Source organism: Lissotriton helveticus, chromosome 12 (genome assembly GCF_964261635.1).
Source record: "Lissotriton helveticus chromosome 12, aLisHel1.1, whole genome shotgun sequence".
In the NCBI taxonomy this organism is placed as follows: Eukaryota; Metazoa; Chordata; class Amphibia; order Caudata; family Salamandridae; genus Lissotriton; species Lissotriton helveticus.
The window spans coordinates 842,524,325-842,545,709 of record NC_136073.1 but is presented as its reverse complement, the minus strand read 5'-3'; the positions used below and the strand labels follow the sequence as shown (position 1 = coordinate 842,545,709).

The 21,385-nt window shown below is 48.6% G+C and overlaps 1 protein-coding gene across 1 annotated transcript; it reads right to left on the bottom strand.

The window, feature by feature from the left end:
• Positions 1-237: 237 nt before the first annotated feature.
• LOC144799033 (diencephalon/mesencephalon homeobox protein 1-like) lies at positions 238-10,402 on the bottom strand. Its single transcript, XM_078670194.1, has 3 exons — positions 10,246-10,402; positions 8,656-8,831; positions 238-936 (listed from the first exon to the last, which is right to left on the bottom strand). The coding sequence occupies exons 1-3, from the start codon at positions 10,400-10,402 to the stop codon at positions 544-546; spliced, it is 726 nt and encodes a 241-aa protein (XP_078526320.1). The 3' UTR covers positions 238-543.
• Between the last annotated feature and the right edge of the window lie 10,983 nt (positions 10,403-21,385).

The following is a 21,385-nucleotide window of genomic DNA, read 5'->3' as shown; positions in this document are numbered from 1 at the left end:
TCACGTTTTTAACACTCTTGAATTGTCATTGTGTATATTACCATCCTTATAAAATAAATAAAATAATCAATTCTGAGAATTTCTAGCACTGTCCCATTGCCTGCACTGAAGTGTCCTTACTGTTACCATAGAGGCAACAGTTCCCTGCTTAGAAGTGCTGAAACTGTCATTTAGGAAGCACCCAGGGCCTCCTGGGAAGTGCCAGAATTATTGTATGAGAAGCACTTGTGTTCTGTTAAGAAGCGCCACGTCATCCAGAGGAAAGGATCACCACTGCATTGGTGAACATAGCAAAGTTTCTGTGCTGTGCATGGCACCACATTATAGATGGTTGAGTGCAAGGAAGGGTAGGAGACGGGCATGTCTTGAAATAGCAGGGGTGTATGAGGCTGCTTGGGGAAGGGAAACTCTTAGTCCCACAGTCTTCTCAACTGCAAATATTGTCACACAGGGGTCCATCCCACCGTGGATCCTGGATGCAGGGGGGCTGCAAAATACTTCCTCTAAGCTGGTATCAGAGAAGACCAACCTCCCCGCGTCTACCTATAGCCAGGAGTACGGTGGCGGCAAGGGCAACGGAGGAAGGTAGCTCAGCCTCCGAATATCTGCAAGCGGACCAGAGATCAGCCCTAGATCTTCCCTAGGCCCTGGCATGGGCTGGCATTCAGGGGTTCTGGCCAACAGATGCACCCCCTGAGGCTTCAGAGGGGGTGTGGAGAGAAACAAACAGAGGTCTTTATTTGAGGAGGCACAGACGTTCCCACTCACAGGTGAATTTGTTGCACGTTGTACGCTTTCACTCGCCGGTTTTGATGCCTTTTCTTTGCTGGCTGTGGCTTCTGTTGGCAATGGACTGGAATCGCCAACCTTTGGCTTTTTATTGACCCCGCAGAGCTGACCCTTGCGGAACTTGGCGCGACGATTTTTAAACCAGACCTAAGGAAAGAAACAACAACACTGATTTAAATATGCATTAGCAACATTTCGAATGTTCAATGATAGAAAATAAGGAAAGGAACTAAAACAGGAAAAGGGGATACAAGAAAATAAGGTAGGCAGTGGTCTGCCCAGGTTAAGTAAACACTCAGTACTCAGGGCAAATAGTTATAATGATCAGATTGAGAAAAAGCAAAAGGAGCCTGAGGAACAATAATAGACAACAAAGAACAACGCCCATTGAGAAGACCAACTACGGACAACCGAATAAAACAAGGATAAGCAGAAGCAACGCCCAGCATCAATGCGAGAGGCAGCTACATATGGGGAAGCTAAAGGCAAGGTCGAGTTAGGAACGGTCAAAGGCAGTGCGCTAAACAAAATGCGACTGCCTAAGGCAAAATGTAATGAGAAGCCAAACAAGGAGTGGTCAAAGGCAATAAGAAAAGAAACAAGAAACGGCCAAAAGCAACACACTATGAAAAGGCAAACACTTTCCCAGCAAAAGCAACGTGTATTCAGTGGGCAAACATGAACAGTAGAAGGCAATGTCAATTGGAAACCATACAAGAGCAGAAGGCACTGTGTATTAAGGAGGCTAACAAGAAGCAATATACAGAAATGACAGATGAGAAGCAAAACAATGAATGGTTGAAGGTAAAATCAGTGATCAGACAAGCAAAGAACAACCAAAGGCAATGTCCAATGTGACAACAACAATGAGAAGCTAAAGGTGCTGTCCAGTGGGAAGACAAACAAGTGACAGCTGAACAAAATGTCCACTGATGGCAAAAGGCCATGTCCAGTGCAAAGGTAATCAATGGAGCACTAACGGCAATGGCCAATCAGAATACAAGCACGCGAGAGATGACCAATAACGTAACAAAAGAGGGGCTGTTGGGACAACATCTAATTAGAAGAAAAGTACAGGTCAACAGAAGATGCCCACTGAGGAAACAAGTGTTTAGCAGTAGACAGTGCCAGTGAGGACACAGAGGAGAGTCACCAGTGTTGGACAATGTCAATTAAAGAGGGACACAATGGACGGCAGATGGCAAACTCCACTGAATATTGGTATGTTTTGCATAGAAATGTGTGACACCATTTATGGTACTGTCCACGCGGAAAGACGTGAATCCTGAATGAAGGATGGGATATTATGGATAAACTGGTAAATGGTGTAGAGGGATTTGTTAGTGGATTCATAAAAGTCAATAGTTACATTATCATTATGGCAGGTCTTTATTAAAATTAGCAAAAATACTCTGTCCAGCCAGTTCCAGGTGAATTCCATTGTGGCCAGTGCCGTCAGAAAGTAACCAGTTGCCGGCTGTAAATGGACATGATCTTTGCATTTTCTTACTTAATTCCAAGCTTTCATTGCACTCTCAAATAAAGAAAACTAGCTAGCCAGTTCCAATGCTACCTCCGAGGACCTAGCAGCCCTTGATTCCAGCAGGTTTGATTTATTCGAAATGGACGCACTGGCGCTATCAAGGGCGGATTGGGGTGTTAATATGCTAGTTTGACTTCTGGAATGTGCACTACTTCCCAGAGTGTTGCACCTAAAGTGAAGCAGCTAAAGCAGAAGCTTAAAGTCCATCCTAAGTAGGAACTAAAATAACGTGCATGTTACACCTATGTTGAAATATTTCTCCGCTCAGTGTTTGCAGCCAGGATTAACTTCAGAAAGGGCGGCCTTTCAAACAAGGCTGTCATTTTTAATCGATTGCTCTATGATGTGCCCCCAGAATATTGAGAAACATTAACGCAAAAACAAATTATCGAGGCATAGATTTCTTGAACAAAAATATTGCAAAGGTAAGAATATTTAGGTAAGTATAGGTTTACTATCATTAACTTCATACATATTTACTATGGCGATACGTATCTTCAAAGTTTGTAGATGGTATTTTGAATCTTGATATTTAAGCCTTAATATTTTCGCACTAAAATCGTTTTTCCGTGCTACTTTGACATGCAATCCCACCCAATCAGGGACTGGAGCTGCATGCAACAAGCTGTGCAGCCTCATCTGCTGAGCAATCATAATGGGAACCAACTTGCTATACCAGTGGTTTGAAAGGCACAAACTCTTAATCTGTCAGTCTCTGAGGTTGGTCATACTTTTTGACCCTGCCCCCATCTCCTATGAGCCCCTCATGTTCAATTGGATGTAATTAATGAAATGTCATTTTTTAGTTCAAGCAATTCTTTGGGTTTATTCCTATTGGATTTTGTGTGAATTCATGATACTTTGGCTGTTTTATATTTTATTGTAGTCGTTTTTACCTGATTTTGTTGGTATTGTGCAGCTCCTCAACAATCATTCTAGACAGAAGGGGAAGGGTACTTTGTTAACATTCTTATGCAGTATGAGCACTAGAGAAGAAGACAACATGAAGAGCTATTTCTTTATATTCTTTATAAAACAGGGCAGTGTAGTCATCCTGTCTCGGAGCCTTGCCGCGAAGTATGACCTGGATTGCATGGACGATATCCCCCTCACAAAATGGCACATGTGGGCATTGTTTGTGAGCTTCACCCAGGGACAGCAGTCGGATAGGATCAAAGTGCTTCACCACCTCATCTGGGGGGCAGTGAGGGTGGAACTATACAGCGCAGCATAGTATGACTGCAACTCGCGCATGATATCCTCGTTGGAGTGGCAGAGATGTCCCTCGTCGTCGAGGGGATCAGTGATGTAAGATCTGTCTGGTTGTCAAGCAGAGATGCAAGAGTTTTCCCAGTCCCGTCTCCCTCCCTGTATCTTCGCTCAGTGGCCTCCTTATGGAGGTAGTGCGTTTCCCTCCCTGCCTCTTCTTGGTACTCAGAGAGTTCACAGCGCGACTGCACCAGTATCTGTGGGCGGCTTGACGTGAAGTATTGAGTCTCCAGGTCTCGCAGTTCCTGCTCCAGGCGGGATAGGCGACTCCTCAACTCTTTGGCCAGCACTCAGGTAAACTAGTACCACACCTGGAGCCTCACCCTGTGACCTGCCCTCAGTTCACCCAGTGTGCATGACATCTTTAACAGCACTGACACACACAAAGCCAACACACACCCTACAGCCACTCAGGTAGCATCAGCATAAAAATAATACACCCTCATGCGCACAGTATTCCATCATAATTACCCATCTGGATTGTGATTCATTTATGGAAAACACTTTGCCAGCTAGGCATAAAACCAAAGAGTTATCTCATCCAAGTAAAAAAAAAACTGAAAGCCATTTGGCCAACCCATTTTAACTCATAGGATGCCAACATATACAAAGCACCAAACCAAAACAGACACCTCCGAGGGGTGGCATCCCCAGATCCACATGAAAGGAAGCACAGGTTGAAAAGGTGCTTTGATGCCATAGTAATGGTAGCACGGTTTACACAAATGCCAGTAGCATTGCATAACATATGAGAATGGGGCAGCAAACGTATACAAAGTGGCTATTTTGAAACGAAAGGTAAGGGATAAAAACGATCCCATGGCCATGAATGTGCCTGTGCTTGGTGTGCCTTATTTAAAGAGCCCTAAAGCTGGCAGCAAACTGTTGGGTAGGAACTGGTGGTGTCTGCTTCACCTGGAATAGGATACAAGCTCCAACAGGAAGTTGCGGCCTCCCTGTCGGTACTGAATAGAGAAAAGGCATGAGCAGAGGTAGCATCGGCATTGGCAGAATCAGCACTAGAGGCACTTTTCCCTGCTGCCTGCTCTTTGGAGGCACTCTGCAGTTTGCGGCTTCTGTGCCAATGCACTGCCTAGGTTGTTGCAGTCAGAGCCTCACCATGGACCTCAAGTTGTGAAATCCAACCTTCCATCTGAGCATTTACAGAAAAATGAGCTGTGCGATTTGAAAGAGAGAGAACAGATATGTGTGTGTGTAATGTGCATATGTGAAGAGTGTGTGTGTGTGTTATGGCATGATGGCATTCAATGCCCTAAAACAGTGCAAACTGCTCCGACGCCATTCCTCGAAGCAGAATCCGGGCTACCGGGTTTTTACACAGCAGATGGACCTATTCAAAGGACCCCCGCCCCACTCCAAGTCGTTGCAGAACTGACCAGACATATTCCCACCTCACCGAGTCTACACACACGTGTGCATGGGTATGTATAACTCATGCTGGTGACCAATCTGATCCTCATATTGAGAGTGTATGTTTAAAGATATGTGGGTCTTGTATGGGTGTGCCATAATAATGGGTGTTGCAGCCATAATGGCGGCAATTTTGGCCTGATGGGTTCAACATTGACATTTGAGCATCATCTATGGCTTCTTGAAGGCTTTGCTGATATCTGCAATCCCCCTCAGACATATTGAGAGTATGCATGGCAACAGATGATAACCTCTGGCTTCTGATCAGTGTCTCTAGTATACGATTGTCGGCCTTGGCGTCTTGTGGTCATAAGACGCATATGATGCCAACCACTGGCATCTGGAAGCTACACTTGCAAATCTGCAGATGTATGATTATACATTCAGTGTTAGTGGTCAAGAGTGGCAGGTTAACTTGGAATGCGGACAGTGGGAGAAGACAGAAAGAAAAAAAAAGTACCACCGCGCATCTCCTCTGTCGTCCCACCGTCGCCTCTACTGGCCAGTGTTCCAGGAACAGTAAGTACTCAGGCTGAGGCTTCCCTGAGCCAATCACAATGCTGTAATGCAGCGTTGTGACGTGGTGGCACTCAGCCAGGGAATAGAAGCCTAGGCATGTTCTTCACTTAGGCTGTAATGCAACCCGGTGGAGAACATGCAAAGTGCGTAGGAATGTTTGGCCAGCCCTAGATGGCTGACAAACATTCTTGTACACTTAGGGAGTGTAAACCACTCCTCCCCTGCTCTGTCAGCAGAGCAGCCCCACCAGCAAAGCTGCAGCAGCAGGGACAAAATAAACTTATAATTACCTCGAGTTATTATCATTTTATTGTTTACTTTATTACACTGCTGCAAAGCAGAGTGGAGACGCTACTCCGCCTTAGCGAAGGAACTGCCACTGATTATATATACATATATATATATAATATCCACAACACAACTCCCAACAGCTATTCAGTAACGCATATTCATGTGGTTTGTAAACGCCCAATTGGGAATGACACACATATATATTTTTCTTCTGGGGATTCATTGCCCTAGTGCTTAACAAACCACAGTTTTTGCAAATCTGTCAGCGTTGATTCAATTAGCTGGGTTATAACATTAACCAGCGGCAATGGTAACATGTCCAATAACATGAATACATCATGTGACCAATGCTTGTGGAATGCCGTATATTGTGTGCTCTTTATTCTTGATTCAGACAGAGTGTCTTAGATTGTATCTGTATGGATTTCCTTAGATCAATTATAACACTCTGCAATGTATATTATTTTGGCACAGATATTATTGATTTTTGAGTGTTTGTTTATCCAATATGCTACACAAAGACTAGTCAAATTAATTGTACTATGGGCTTACATTTCATGTAAATCAAGATTTCTGCACTGTCTGTAACTGATTTATACCTAGTATGTCTTCTGTGGCCACTCTTAGCCATATAGCATCAAGTAGTATTTAAGGGCCTGAAAATGGCGACCGCGCTATGTGATCAAGGTGGCTGTGTCCACCGAAACGCATCGTCCAGCGCTCATTTCTGCCTAAAATAAATACCTTTACAGATTCCTGGTGTCCCGTGCCTGCTTTCATCCTTGGAAGAGCAGGATTGATGCTGATATCTATCTATCTATCTGTATGTATATATATATATATATATATATATATATATATATATATATATATATATATATATATATATATATATATATATATTGTACCTGTCAGCAAGGCATCGACTAATATTCTAATATTGCTCTATAAGCACTGGCAGCTGAGGAGCTAAAGCAGACAGGTGCAAGCAGAAATGCATAAATACATACAGGTAATAGTGTGTGTGTGCATGTGTACGCTTAAGTGAGCATGTGTTCCATATGTATGAGTGTATGTGACTATGTGTGAGTGAAAGTGAGTAATGGGGAACTGAGAATAAATGACAGTAAGACTGTGTGTAACTGAGTGAGAACAAGTGAGTCAGCTTGAGTGAAAGTGAGACTGTTAGATTAAAAGTTAGTGCAAGTGAGTGAGCATGACAGAGTGAGTGAGCATTCATGAGTGGAAATGAGTTTGCAGGAGTCCAAGGTAGTTAGAGGTAGGGAGTGTGCAAGGGTGAATGAGAATGAGGGTAAGTGAGTGACTGAATATAAGTTGGGCTTCCGGTTTTCTGTTTTTACTGATTTTTACAGATAAATACAGACAGAAAACAACGTGTTTCCCGTCTGTATATATTTTTAAAAGCAGAAAAATACTGAAAATGGTGTTTGTTGTGAAAGACTCTCCATGCTGTCTTTCATGAATTCCAGACAATAGCTGAGCAGATAGACAGCTTAGAGAGTTAAAAAACAGAATGAGATTTATTTGTAGTATAACCCTAAAATGTACATGTGAGTGTAGTCTTTTGTTATAAGTGGCTTCTTAATTTGCTAAAACATGACAGGAATCCATGTCACCGCCAAGAGTTAAATAAACGTGGAAATATACCATTTTACAGCTTCATTTATTTTCAAAACACTAAATAAATATGTATAAATAGTAATGAGCTGGCCAAAAAATAAATGTGGATAAATACAGACGGAAATGTTTAAAATAGAAAATACCATCAAACCGGACGCCCTAAATATAAGTGAACTAGAGTCAGTGAGTGTGTGTTATGCTAGCGAATCTGCTGCTGGCTCTGGTGCACGGAGGTGATTGCTGGCTTACAGAGGCATGCATTGCAAAATGCCGGTCCTGGCATACAGGGAGCAGCCAAGGCAAAATGCTGTTCCTCCTACTTTGTAGAAAATTCTTGGCATAAGGGTAACTCATTGAAAAATGCTGGATCTGGAATAGTGGAGGTAATTCATGGCAAAAAGGGCACCAATGGCAAAATGCTGGCGTTGGTACACTTTAGGTAATTCTTGGCATTTAGGACACTTATTGCAAAGTGCTGGCGCTGTCATAATGGAGATAATTCGTGGCAGTATGAAAACGGTGGCATCTGGGGGCAGGGCAGCCAACCATGACAAATTGCTGGCCCTGACATATTTGTGGTAATGTTTGACATAAGGGTGACTCGTGCTATGCAGATAGCATCAATGGTAAAAGTTTGCCACTGGCATACTGTATTTAAATCTTGGCATAAGGGGGCACCCATGGCATGTGGGGAGCACCCATAACAAAATGCTGGTTCTGGGATGATTAACATTTGGATGCTCCCACTGCCCATTTTCAAAAAAATAGGGTCAACACTTTGGGAGCCTCAAGCTTAATTTTCTTGGCATACTATGAAAGTACTTAGATGTTTCAAGAGTGCCCTTTCAGAGCTAATGTCGTTTGAGCAAATTTATGTAAAAATAGTGCTTTAGTATGCAATATTTGACCCACACTTTTTCCAAAATGTTCATGTTAAATAAGGGAACTTTCCAAACCCATCTAGAAAAAATCAGCTTGCTTGCTTTTCTCGCTTGCAAGAATTTTGGGGTAAGTATTACACCCCACCACTCTAACGGTTATGTGCCAGCACTGGTTCTCATCCCAGAATACATTTCATGACAACGGTATTACCAGGAGCAGCTTCATATATACATCTGAAATAAGGTCAGGCGTTGGGCCCACTAAGCATCTATAGCAATAAGACCCAATACCTGGACTCTGGCTTCGGGTAAGTTGACGTAGAGGGCCAGCTGTTCCCTCATGGCCACGTCAGGGTACTGTGTCTTCTCAAAGGCCTTCTCCAGGGCTTCAAGCTGGGGGGCGGTGAAGGCAGTGCGGCTGCGGCGATGTTTCGGGTGGCTTCCATACCGGGCCTCCAGCAAGACTTCTATGGAAGATACCAAGCGAGCACATCAGGAGACAAGAGTGGTCAACAGAGGAAGGGAAAGAAGAGTGGGCCAACTGAGGACGTGAAAGAAGATTAGGCCAACCGAGGAACGGAAAGTAGAGTGGGCCAACAGAGGAAGGGAAAGAAGAGTGGGCCAACAGAGGAAGGGAAAGAAGAGTGGGCCAATCGAGGAACGGAAAGAAAAGTGGGCCAACGGAGGAAGGGAAAGAAGAGTGGCCCAACAGAGGAAGGGAAAGAAGAGTGGCCCAACAGAGGAAGGGAAAGAAGAGTGGGCCAACAGAGGAAGGGAAAGAAGAGTGGGCCAACCAAGGAACGGAAAGAAGAATGGGCCAACGGAGGAAGGGAAAGAAGAGTGGCCCAACAGAGGAAGGGAAAGAAGAGTGAGCCAACAGAGGAAGGGAAAGAAGAGTGGGCCAACAGAGGAAGGGAAAGAAGAGTGGGCCAACAGAGGAAGGGAAAGAAGAGTGGGCCAACAGAGGAAGGGCAAGAAGAGTGGGCCAATCGAGGAACGGAAAGAAAAGTGGGCCAACGGAGGAAGGGAAAGAAGAGTGGCCCAACAGAGGAAGGGAAAGAAGAGTGGGCCAACAGAGGAAGGGAAAGAAGAGTGGGCCAATCAAGGAACGGAAAGAAAAGTGGGCCAACGGAGGAAGGGAAAGAAGAGTGGGCCAACAGAGGAAGGGAAAGAGGAGTGGGCCAATCGAGGAACGGAAAGAAGAGTGGGCCAACAGAGGAAGGGAAAGAAGATTGGGTCAACAGAGGAAGGGAAAGAAGAGTGGGCCAATCGAGGAACAGAAAGAAGAGTGGGCCAATCGAGGAACAGAAAGAAGAGTGGGCCAATCGAGGAACAGAAAGAAGAGTGGGCCAACAGAGGAAGGGAAAGAAGAGTGGGCCAACAGAGGAAGGGAAAGAAGAGTGGGCCACGCGCTTGCGGAGCACAAGGAAGTGCCCACCAGAAGTCACTGACGGGTCACCAAGAGTAGCACCATGTGAAGATATCCTATCACATGCAAGGAATCCTGTCCTCTTAGCACAGCCATGGATGCCATTTAAGAGTAGCCTGGGGGCGCTGGGACTCGATGTTGCTTGATCCTCGGCACCCCTTGGCAGCCCCTGCTGCTCTCAGAGCTCAAGCAGGCAGGAACGGCTGTGAACGCATTATTGTCTTTTTGCATCTCCCACTCACTCTTTTTCCATGTCCCTGAGATCAGCAGCAATTAGGAGGCTATGAAGGGGTTAAGGGTGAGACATAGATCTATGTGGCGCGTGGTATCACTTTGTCTAACCCTCTCATTGTGCTGCTGGTAAGAGAGAATATATTGACTTTATATTGAAGTATAGCTGCTTTCTCTCACTCACTCCCTCTGGAAGCCCCCCTCCCTCACCTCCATCCTACCTGCCAGGTGGTCCACCAGGGAGATGGTGTGCAGAGGCGACGCTTGGATGCTCGGATAGGAATCCAGGCTCTGCTGCTGCAAGCTGTAGAAGATCGACAGCGGGCTCACAGCGCCTCCTGCAGGTACCGGGTAACCATTGCTGTCCAGGTAGTACATCCTGGGACTTCAATGGAACAGATGTAGGCCACAGGCGTCCTCTCTCCTTACTAGAACGCACGGAAGCAAAAAAACAGTCATTGTAACTCTGCCTCCGATCGGCCGGGCTTTGCAGACTCCGCATACGAATAGCCCACACCGCAAACTGCTTCTTGGCGCTTAAGTACCTGGTCGCATTATTACCCACATTGAACATATAAAGCATAGACATGACATATTCTATCCTCAAACCTACTTAGGGAACACAGATCGCTGCAGCGCAATCGCAACCGACTGAGCTATCGCACTGAGCTAAATAGCACATCTCCCTTTCACGGAAGAGCGTGGTACAGCGAGAAAACAATGCCACTCTGTCTGCCTCTAAAGGTTAAAAGGAAAGGAGTGGGGGATTTGTCACCATTTTTAATAATTTGCTCAAATGCGATGCGTTATCTTGTGGCACGTTACAGCCTTTGGGGCTGTGATACCAGCAACCTCTTGTCGGTAGGGACAGAACATCTGTATGGTCATAAGGACGTCCTTCAACCAAGAGAACAAACCTGTACCATGAGAGTGCCAGGCCAGTGAGAGCACCTCTGTGCACTGGGACGTCGCCGGGAGCCTCCCAGGCCCACCTGTGGGGCCACTGCACCAGACCAAAGCACCCTTCTGCCACGGTGACAGACCGAAGCACCCTTCTGCCACGATAACAGACCGAAGCACCCTTCTGCCACGGTGACAGAGCGAAGCACCCTTCTGCCGCGGTGACAAACCGAAGCACCCTTCTGCCATGGTGACAGACCGAAGCACCCTTCTGCCGCGGTGACAGACCGAAGCACCCTTCTGCCACGATAACAGACCGAAGCACCCTTCTGCCACGGTGACAGACCGAAGCACCCTTCTGCCACGATAACAGACCGAAGCACCCTTCTGCCACGGTGACAGAGCGAAGCACCCTTCTGCCGCGGTGACAAACCGAAGCACCCTTCTGCCATGGTGACAGACCGAAGCACCCTTCTGCCGCGGTGACAGACCGAAGCACCCTTCTGCCACGATAACAGACCGAAGCACCCTTCCGCCATGGTGACAGAGCGAAGCACCCTTCTGCCACAGTGACAGACCGAAGCACCCTTCTGCCGCGGTGACAGACCGAAGCACCCTTCTGCCACGGTGACAGAGCGAAGCACCCTTCTGCCACGATAATAGACCGAAGCACCCTTTTGCCACGGTGACAGAGCGAAGCACCCTTCTGCCGCGGTGACAGAGCGAAGCACCCTTCTGCCACAGTGACAGACCGAAGCACCCTTCTTCCGCGGGGACAGACCGAAGCACCCTTCTGCCACGATAACAGACCGAACCACCCTTCTGCCATGGTGACAGAGCGAAGCACCCTTCTGCCACAGTGACAGACCGAAGCACCCTTCTGCCGCGGTGACAGACCGAAGCACCCTTCTGCCACGGTGACAGAGCGAAGCACCCTTCTGCCGCGGTGACAAACCGAAGCACCCTTCTGCCATGGTGACAGACCGAAGCACCCTTCTGCCGCGGTGACAGACCGAAGCACCCTTCTGCCACGATAACAGACTGAAGCACCCTTCTGACATGGTGACAGAGCGAAGCACCCTTCTGCCACAGTGACAGACCGAAGCACCCTTCTGCCGCGGTGACAGACCGAAGCACCCTTCCGCCTTGGTGACAGATCGAACCACCCTTCTGCCATGGTGACAGACCGAAGCACCCTTCTGCCGCGGTGACAAACCAAAGCACCCTTCCGCCACGGTGACAGACCGAAGCACCCTTTTGCCATGGTGACAGACCGAAGCACCCTTCTGCCGCGGTGACAAACCGAACCACCCTTCTGCCATGGTGACAGACCGTGTCACCCTTCTGCCATGGTGACAGACCGAAGCACCCTTCTGCCACGATAACAGACCGAAGCACCCTTCTGCCACGATAACAGACCGAAGCACCCTTCTGCCACGGTGACAGAGCGAAGCACCCTTCTACCACAGTGACAGACCGAAGCACCCTTCTGCCACGGTGACAAACCGAAGCACCCTTCTGTCGCGGTGACAGAGCGAAGCACCCTTCTGACGCGGTGACAGAGCGAAGCACCCTTCTGCCACTACGACAGACCGAAGCACCATTCTGCCCCGGTGACAGACCGAAGCACCCTTCTGCCACTACGACAGACCGAAGCACCCTTATGCCACGGTGACAGACCGAGCACCTCTCTGCCAGTGCATCAGACCATGTCACCCTTCTACCACGGTGACAGACCGAAGCACCCTTCTGCCACGATAACAGACCGAAGCACCCTTCTGCCACGATAACAGACCGAAGCACCCTTCTGCCAGGATAACAGACCGAAGCACCCTTCTGCCACGGTGACAGAGCGAAGCACCCTTCTGCCACAGTGACAGACCGAAGCACCCTTCTGCCACGGTGACAGACCGAGCACCTCTCTGCCAGTGCATCAGACCGTGTCACCCTTCTGCCATGGTGACAGACCGTAGCACCCTTCTGCCATGGTGACAGGCCGAAGCACCCTTCTGCCACGGTGACCGACCATAGCACCCTTCTACCACGGTGACAAACCAAAGCACCCTTCTGCCACGGTTACAGACCGAAGCACCCTTCTGTCACTGTGTCAGACCAAAGCACCCTTCTGTCACGGTGTCAGACCGAAGCACCCTTCTGCCATGGTGTCAGTCCGAAGCATCCTTCTGCCACGGTGACAGATCAAAGCACCCTTCTGTCTCGGTGACCGACCAAAGCACCCTTCTGCCACGGTGACAAACCAAAGCACCCTTCTGCCACGGTGACCGACCGAAGCACCCTTCTGTCACGGTGACAGAGCGACGCACCCTTCTGACACAGTGACAGACCGAAGCACCCTTCTGCCACGGTGACAGACCGAAGCACCCTTCTACCACGGTGACAGACCGAATCACCCTTCTGCCATGGTGACAGACCGAAGCACCCTTCTGCCACTATGACAGACCGAAGCACCCTTATGCCATGGTCACAGACCGAGCACCTTTCTGCCACTGTATCAGACCGTGTCATCCTTCTACCACGGTGACAGAGCGAAGCACCCTTCTACCATGGTGACAGAGCGAAGCACCCTTCTACCACGGTGAAAACCGAAGCACCCTTCAGCCACGGTGACAGGCCGAAGCAAACTTCTGCCACGGTGACAGACCGAAGCACCCTTCTGTCATGGTGACAGACCGAAGCACCCTTCTGCCACGGGGACAGAGCGAAGCACCCTTCTGCCACGGGGACAGAGCGAAGCACCCTTCTGCCACGGTGACAAATCGAAGTACCCTTCTGCCACAGTGACAGAGCGAAGCACCCTTTTGCCACGGTGACAAATCGAAGCACCCTTCTGCCACGGTGACAGAACGAAGCACACTTCTGCCACGGTGACAGACCGAAGCACCCTTCTGCCATGGTGATAGTGAGCCACCCGTTCTACAAGGGTGACGCACTGACCCACCCGCTCTACCTGGGTGACATAGTTACCGCCTCAGTGTGACAATGTGGCACCTAGGTGCACCCACTTCTACCACGGTGACAGAGCGAAGCACCCTTCTACCATGGTGACAGAGCGAAGCACCCTTCTACCACGGTGAAAACCGAAGCACCCTTCAGCCACGGTGACAGGCCGAAGCAAACTTCTGCCACGGTGACAGACCGAAGCACCCTTCTGTCATGGTGACAGACCGAAGCACCCTTCTGCCACGGGGACAGAGCGAAGCACCCTTCTGCCAAGGGGACAGAGCGAAGCACCCTTCTGCCACGGTGACAAATCGAAGTACCCTTCTGCCACAGTGACAGAGCGAAGCACCCTTTTGCCACGGTGACAAATCGAAGCACCCTTCTGCCACGGTGACAGAACGAAGCACACTTCTGCCACGGTGACAGACCGAAGCACCCTTCTGCCATGGTGATAGTGAGCCACCCGTTCTACAAGGGTGACGCACTGACCCACCCGCTCTACCTGGGTGACATAGTTACCGCCTCAGTGTGACAATGTGGCACCTAGGTGCACCCACTATACGAGTGTGGAACGGAGATGCAGTCACTACGCTAATGTGACACACAGGTGCACCCACCCTGTAGTGCACCGCACAGATCCACCCACAGTGCCAGAGTGACACAGGTGTGCTCATTCTGACACTTAACTAACCTCATTCTGCCAGTGTGGCACAGTCACTCACCCATTATGCCAGCATGAGGTCAAGGTGTACCCATTAAAGGATGGGGAGGCATAGATTCTGCCAGTGTGGCACACTCACTCACCCATTATGCCAGCATGAGGTCATGGTGTACCCATTAAAGGATTGGGAGGCATAGATTCTGCCAGTGTGCCACACTCACTCACCCATTATGCCAGCATGAGGTCAAGGTGTACCCATTAAAGGATTGGGAGGCATAGATTCTGCTAGTGTGGCACAGACCCCCACCCATTATGCCAGAATGAGGTCAAGGTGTACCCATTAAAGGATTGGGAGGCATAGATTCTGCTAGTGTGGCACAGACCCCCACCCATTATGCCAGCATGAGGTCAAGGTGTACCCATTAAAGGATTGGGAGGCATAGATTCTGCTAGTGTGGCACAGACCCCCACCCATTATGCCAGCATGAGGTCAAGGTGTACCCATTAAAGGATTGGGAGGCATAGATTCTGCCAGTGTGGCACACTCACCCACCCATTATGCCAGCATGAGGTCAAGGTGTACCCATTAAAGGATTGGGAGGCATAGATTCTGCCAGTGTGGCACACTCACTCACCCATTATGCCAGCATGAGGTCAAGGTGTACCCAATAAAGGATTGGGAGGCATAGATTCTGCTAGTGTGGCACACTCACTCACCCATTATGCCAGCATGAGGTCAAGGTGTATCCATTAAAGGATTGGGAGGCATAGATTCTGCCAGTTTGGCACAGTCACTCACCCATTATGCCAGCATGAGGTCATGGTGTACCCATTAAAGGATTGGGAGGCATAGATTCTGCTAGTGTGGCACATACCCCCACCCATTATGCCAGCATGAGGTCAAGGTGTACCCATTAAAGGATTGGGAGGCATAGATTCTGCTAGTGTGGCACATACCCCCACCGATTATGCCAGCATGATGTCAAGGTGTACCCATTAAAGGATTGGGAGGCATAGATTCTGCCAGTGTGGCACACTCACCCACCCATTATGCCAGCATGAGGTCAAGGTGTACCCATTAAAGGATTGGGAGGCATAGATTCTGCCAGTGTGGCACACTCACCCACCCATTATGCCAGCATGAGGTCAAGGTGTACCCATTAAAGGATTGGGAGGCATAGATTCTGCCAGTGTGGCACACTCACCCACCCATTATGCCAGCATGAGGTCAAGGTGTACCCATGAAAGGATTAGGAGGCATAGATTCTGCCAGTGTGGCACAGACCCCTACCCATTATGCCAGCATGAGGTCAAGGTGTACTCATGAAAGGATTGGGAGGCATAGATTCTGCCAGTGTGGCACACTCACTCACCCATTATGCCAGCATGAGGTCAAGGTGTACCCATTAAAGGATTGGGAGGCATAGCTGCTGCCTGTGTGGCACACTCGCTCACCCATTATGCCAGCATGATGTTGTGTACCCATTAAAGGATTGGGAGCATAGATTCTGCCAGTGTGGCACACTCACCCACCCATTATGCCAGCATGAGGTCAAGGTGTACCCATGAAAGGATTGGGAGGCATAGATTCTGCCAGTGTGGCACAGACCCCCACCCATTATGCCAGCATGAGGTCAAGGTGTACCCATTAAAGGATTGGGAGGCATAGATGCTGCCTGTGTGGCACACTCGCTCACCCATTATGCCAGCATGAGGTCAAGGTGTACCCATTAAAGGATTGGGAGGCATAGATTCTGCCAGTGTGGCACAGCCACCAGTTTTGCAAACAGGAGACCCACATCCTTCCATTCTGCCAGTGTGACCCACTGATCCAGCGTGGCCGCGTCGCCTTCCCTTGGCACTGGTACCCCCGGGCACTCCGGTGCTGTGAAAAGGACCAAACACAAGATAACGTCCGGGCAGGTTTTTGGCTGGGCTAACTCCTGTGCGGCTATTGTACTGCACGGGGGGGGGGGGGGGGGGGGGGCGGTGATCGCGTCCGATAAAATGTGTGCTTTCAGGGCTCAGTAATTTTCAGGTGCGATCATTATTGCCTATTGTGAGTCTCGCCTTTCAAAGCAGGGTTTAAGATACAGATGTGGCTGTTTTCTTACCGAAATCTGCATGTCCCGGTGTTTACCAGCCTTATATCGCCCGGTGTGACCCCCTGCAGGGGCCGCGGGGATGCTCCTCTCTGGCACACAGGAGTGACCGGGTGCAGTGAAGTGCGCGCAGTTTATAATTCCAATACTCTGAAAACAAGGGGGCATATTTAAAAGCCCCCTGCGCCGCCCGTGCGTCACTTTTAATACAGGAAAAAGGGGCGCACCTGCCGCAAGGGACTTGACAATAAGCTCCAATGATTGCTCAGGGATGAATCATCGGGCGCACTTGTGGCCATGACCGAAGCATCAGGACCTTTGAAACACCCACCAGCACACCTGGGGCAGCTCGAAGCACCGTGTGTACAGCAAACACCAAGAGGACACTGCTACCATCAACCACGACACGTGTGCAACCAACAGAGGAACACGTGCTCACAACAACATCACTAGTACAAAATACAACAACAGGACAATCTTTTGAATCAACCGAGCGCCTTTGCAAACCACTGCAAACATGTTACCCCCAGCACGAAACAGTGGTGCCTGGGTGTCCACTGGAGCACTCACAACCAGCAACACCACTGTTACAACGCACAGCTAGCACAGCTGAGGAATTACAGAACACCAACAGAGCCAGTGTTACAAACAACAGCACCAACAGGTGTAACAGCCAATGCGCTCCACAACAGCACGGTTACACCCAAACGGGACCACCATTCACATCAGCAACGTAACTGTTAAAGCGAAGAGCAGCAGGGGCAGCACTGTTGTTAAGACGACACACAACAAATGAAGCGGCACACCCAGCATAAATAATGTTATTATCAACGGCACCACGGTGTACATAACAGCAATACTTGTATAAAACCACACAAGCACTGCACCCTAAAGCAAATCACCTAAGGAACTGTTCCAACATAACATCCTAACAATCAATAGCAGCATCGAAACACTTGACAGAGGCACAGTGACAAGCAACAGGGTCACTGGTGCACCCAGCAGAACTACTAGTCCGCCGACAACAGCACTACACTGCCTCTGTTGCAACCAGCAGCACCTCTGTTACTCCTAAAGGGACGTTACAAGCAACAGACCTCTCTCAGTAGTAACCCTCGACCCCTGCACGTGCTGCAGTCACAGCATGGCTGGGCCAAGCAGCACTGCAAACAGTTACCGCCAGATCCAATGGGAGGCAGTTTAAAGCACGGGAGCACTACAGCTGCAGACACCAGCACTGCAGCTGTCACGCCAGCAGCACCAGTGCTGCAGTCGGTGCATCGCCAGTGTTACACCAACAACGCCACGATTACAGCGTCTACCACACACACTGCGGCACCAAGAACACAACAGTTACCCCTGGGGAAGGGGGAGTGGAGGAGAGAGGAAGGAAAGAAGGAAGGAGAGGAAGGAAAAGGGGAAGAGGAAAGAAGCCCTCTGCCAGGGGTTCCTTGGCGCTGGCAGCGGCTGGCACGGATAGGTGCCAGCCTGGCACCCAGCCCTCTGACAGGACCCGGCTCTAGGGCCCTCGGGCTCTGCCGCCCCCGTGCTGTCTCTCACCTGTCGGCTGCGGGGGTCGGCGCCCTCTCCTGCCAAGAGGTCTCCTCTGCTGCGGTCCACCCCAAACCAACGACACTTCTGCCCAAGATCAACCTCCGCATACGGATACTGCGACCTCTCACCCTTTGAGTTTATATAGGTCCTGCGGCCTGCCCCCGCCCCTCCCCGTTCCTATCACTGTCCTCTCTAAAGGGGTACCAGCCAATCGGGAAAAGGGGCGCATTCGACGGGATTAAAGTTTTGCAGTATTGGGGGTGATGGGGGATGTTTTGAAGCTTTGAAGGATAAGCCCTCTTCCCGTTTCTATTCAATCGGTGATTATGTCTCTCTAAAGAGAGCCTAATACTTAAACCGCCGCCCCCGCTTACCCCCCCCTTCTTTTATAGGTTGGGCGACAAGAAGGATGGCCAGGGGTTGCGTGCAGTCTGTCTGTGAAGAGGGGCTATCTCCCTTCAAAGCGACCCCATAGGACGGGATCACCCATAGATTTGTAAATAATATCCACATCTCCCACTATCATCCATTCTGCCTCTTATCAGACACCTTCGACCACCTATTCAAGCTCTAGTCAGACATCTTCGACCTTCTTTTGTCTCTAACCTGACACATTTGACCGTCTATTCTGTCTCTACATCACACATCTTCGGCCGTCTTCTCTGTCTCCTATCAGACACCAAAACAGTCTCTTTTTCCTTTAATCAGTCACCACCGCCATCCATTCTGCCCCAATCAGACACCTTCGTTCATCTTTTTTCTCTAGTCAGTCATCCATTTAGTCTGTCCCTAATAAGACACCTTTGTTGATTCCTTCGAAGTGTAATCCAAAACGGTGAACCGTCTACTCTGTCCCTAATCAGACAGTCTGTCCTCCATCAGACACCTTCACCTGTCTATTCTTTTTCTTAGACCCCTTCATCTGTCTCCTCTGTCCCTAACCAGGTGCGCCCACTCATTTACTTTATCCTAACCAGACACCTTTGTCCATCTCTTTCTGCTCCGTACAGTCAGATGGCCACCCTTCTATTTTTATCTCTAATCAGACACTTTCACCATCGGTTTGGTCTCTTATTAGACACCCTCACCGTCTAACCTGTCTCTAATCAGACACCCTCACTTAATTATTCTGCCTCTAATAAGACATCTTATGAAATCAGACACAGTCAAATCAAAATCAAATTTAAACTTTATTTCGCATTAAAAATGCATGAAAGTGCATACAATTTGATTTCTTGCGATTGTTTTTACAATAATTCAGTACCCATGCAATTTCTAAAGCACTACAAATATAGATAAAATCTCATTTACAATTAATTCCGATTCAAATTTACAAAGGTTCTTTAAAACCTTCTTAAAAATCCTATACAGTATGACACACCCAGATATCATTGACATGAAATAAATTCCGATATACATCTTTTTACATAAAAGAAGAGTGTGCTATATAGATGGGTTAGCTGGTGAGCCAAACACCGCCATCCATTCATAAAGCGTTAAATATATAAAAAGTAATCTATACATTTATCCATACGCTATAAGTTAACTGTAAATGTAAATTGATACTTGTATAGCGCACTACTCACCCGCAAGGGTCTCAAGGCGCTTGTACGAATACCACTGTGGAACCCATCCTGGCTTTCCCTCCTGGGCACCCCCAAGGTGGAGGCCAGGCATCCTTAGCATTGTGGGGGCCGTTGTGAAGATTAAGCAAGCTATTGCCCAGAGTTGCAGAGTGGGACTCCATGATTGGAATAGGCACCGAGGCGAGAATTATCAGGTCCGTGGAATTTCTGAGCCCAAGACCCGGGAACTGAACCCTGGTCCCGGGATAGACCTCTGCATCAGGATCTGCCACTCTAACCATTGAGCCACACTTCTCCAGTACTGTGTGGCACTAAGCTACCATTGTAGTGGCAGCCCTTCTAGTCTTTACAAAAAGAGCAACTGATGGACAGAATGCAGAACAATGTCATTCATTCACCCCAGTACAGAGATCTGGGTCTAAATCCATCGTTTTTTTTTTGCTCATCATGCCATTCCAGTTTGGACCCAGCCATATGCAAATCAGTCGTGACCCTGCGCCCAATGGGAGCAGTCCAGCCTGAACTGCCAGGTCAGGTCCTCCCTGGACTGGTTTCGGGCTTTCAGCCCTCATCAGCCAGGATAGCTTGACTCCAGTGGCATGAAGAGCACAGGACCCACGTCTGGGCATACCCATCCCACTCGGGGTGACACATGCAAAATTCCCAGACGTGGGTCCCTTGCTCACTGGATCCAAGCTAGCCTGGCCGATGAAGGGTAATAACCAGAAACCGGTCCCAGGATGCTGGTTTCCAGTCCAGGGAGGACCTGGCTTGGCAGTTAGGTCTGGACTGTTCCCATGAGGTATTCCGTCTATCATTTGTTTGCGTAGTACTTCTAGTCTTTACAGCAGCCTGTAAAAATGATGCAGTCATAAAACATACAAATGGCGATTCCAATTTTTGCTACATGTTTGCAAACACAGTCACACATGAATGATGTCTCTAATGAGTCACTCATCAATGTTGTCTCTAATGATAAAACGTATTCTGTCCCTTATCAGGCAACGTCTTCCATCTCTTCTATGTGCAATCAGACACAGTTCGCCATCTATTCTGCTTCCAATCAGACATCTTTGCCTAGTCATTTGGTCTTTAACCAGACACCTTAGCAAGTCTTTCTCATCTCCGATGAGATACTTCCACCCATTTATTCATCCTCCCTCGTCAGACAACTGGACTCATTCTCGTGCATCTCATTTTAAACACTGCATATATAATGCAGCTCTATTTTAGAACTCACATGGGTTGACTCTAGAACTCACCAGATGTATTAGGTCTTCACAGCGCTCAACAACTTATCTGGAGTATTGTTACTTCTTCAGAATGGCCATCAGTGTGGTCCCCTCTCAACCCCCACCCTATGCTTCACATGGAGTAACGCATCTTTTCTTCACTCTAGCCTCGCCAGTAGTATTTTGTCTTTTCTTGACTATAGAACTTACCTGAATAAGCTTGTTTCCTCTTGCCACTAGTATTCAGCATTATCAATGTCCCCTCTCCACACTGTACACCCACCCCCCTGGAGTATCGTGCATTGCTCATCTATAGTAGTGTGCTTATCCTGACTCTAGAACTCACTTTGAATATTATGTTTTTT

Coding starts and splice junctions, on each gene's coding strand:
- LOC144799033 (XM_078670194.1), bottom strand. CDS start 10,402: ATGTACTACCTGGACAGCAATGGTTACCCGGTACCTGCAGGAGGCGCT. Junction 8,832..10,245: donor CCTGGTGGACCACCTGGCAG/GTAGGATGGAGG, acceptor TATCTTCCATAG/AAGTCTTGCTGGAGGCCCGG. Junction 937..8,655: donor TACCCGAAGCCAGAGTCCAG/GTATTGGGTCTT, acceptor TTCTTTCCTTAG/GTCTGGTTTAAAAATCGTCG.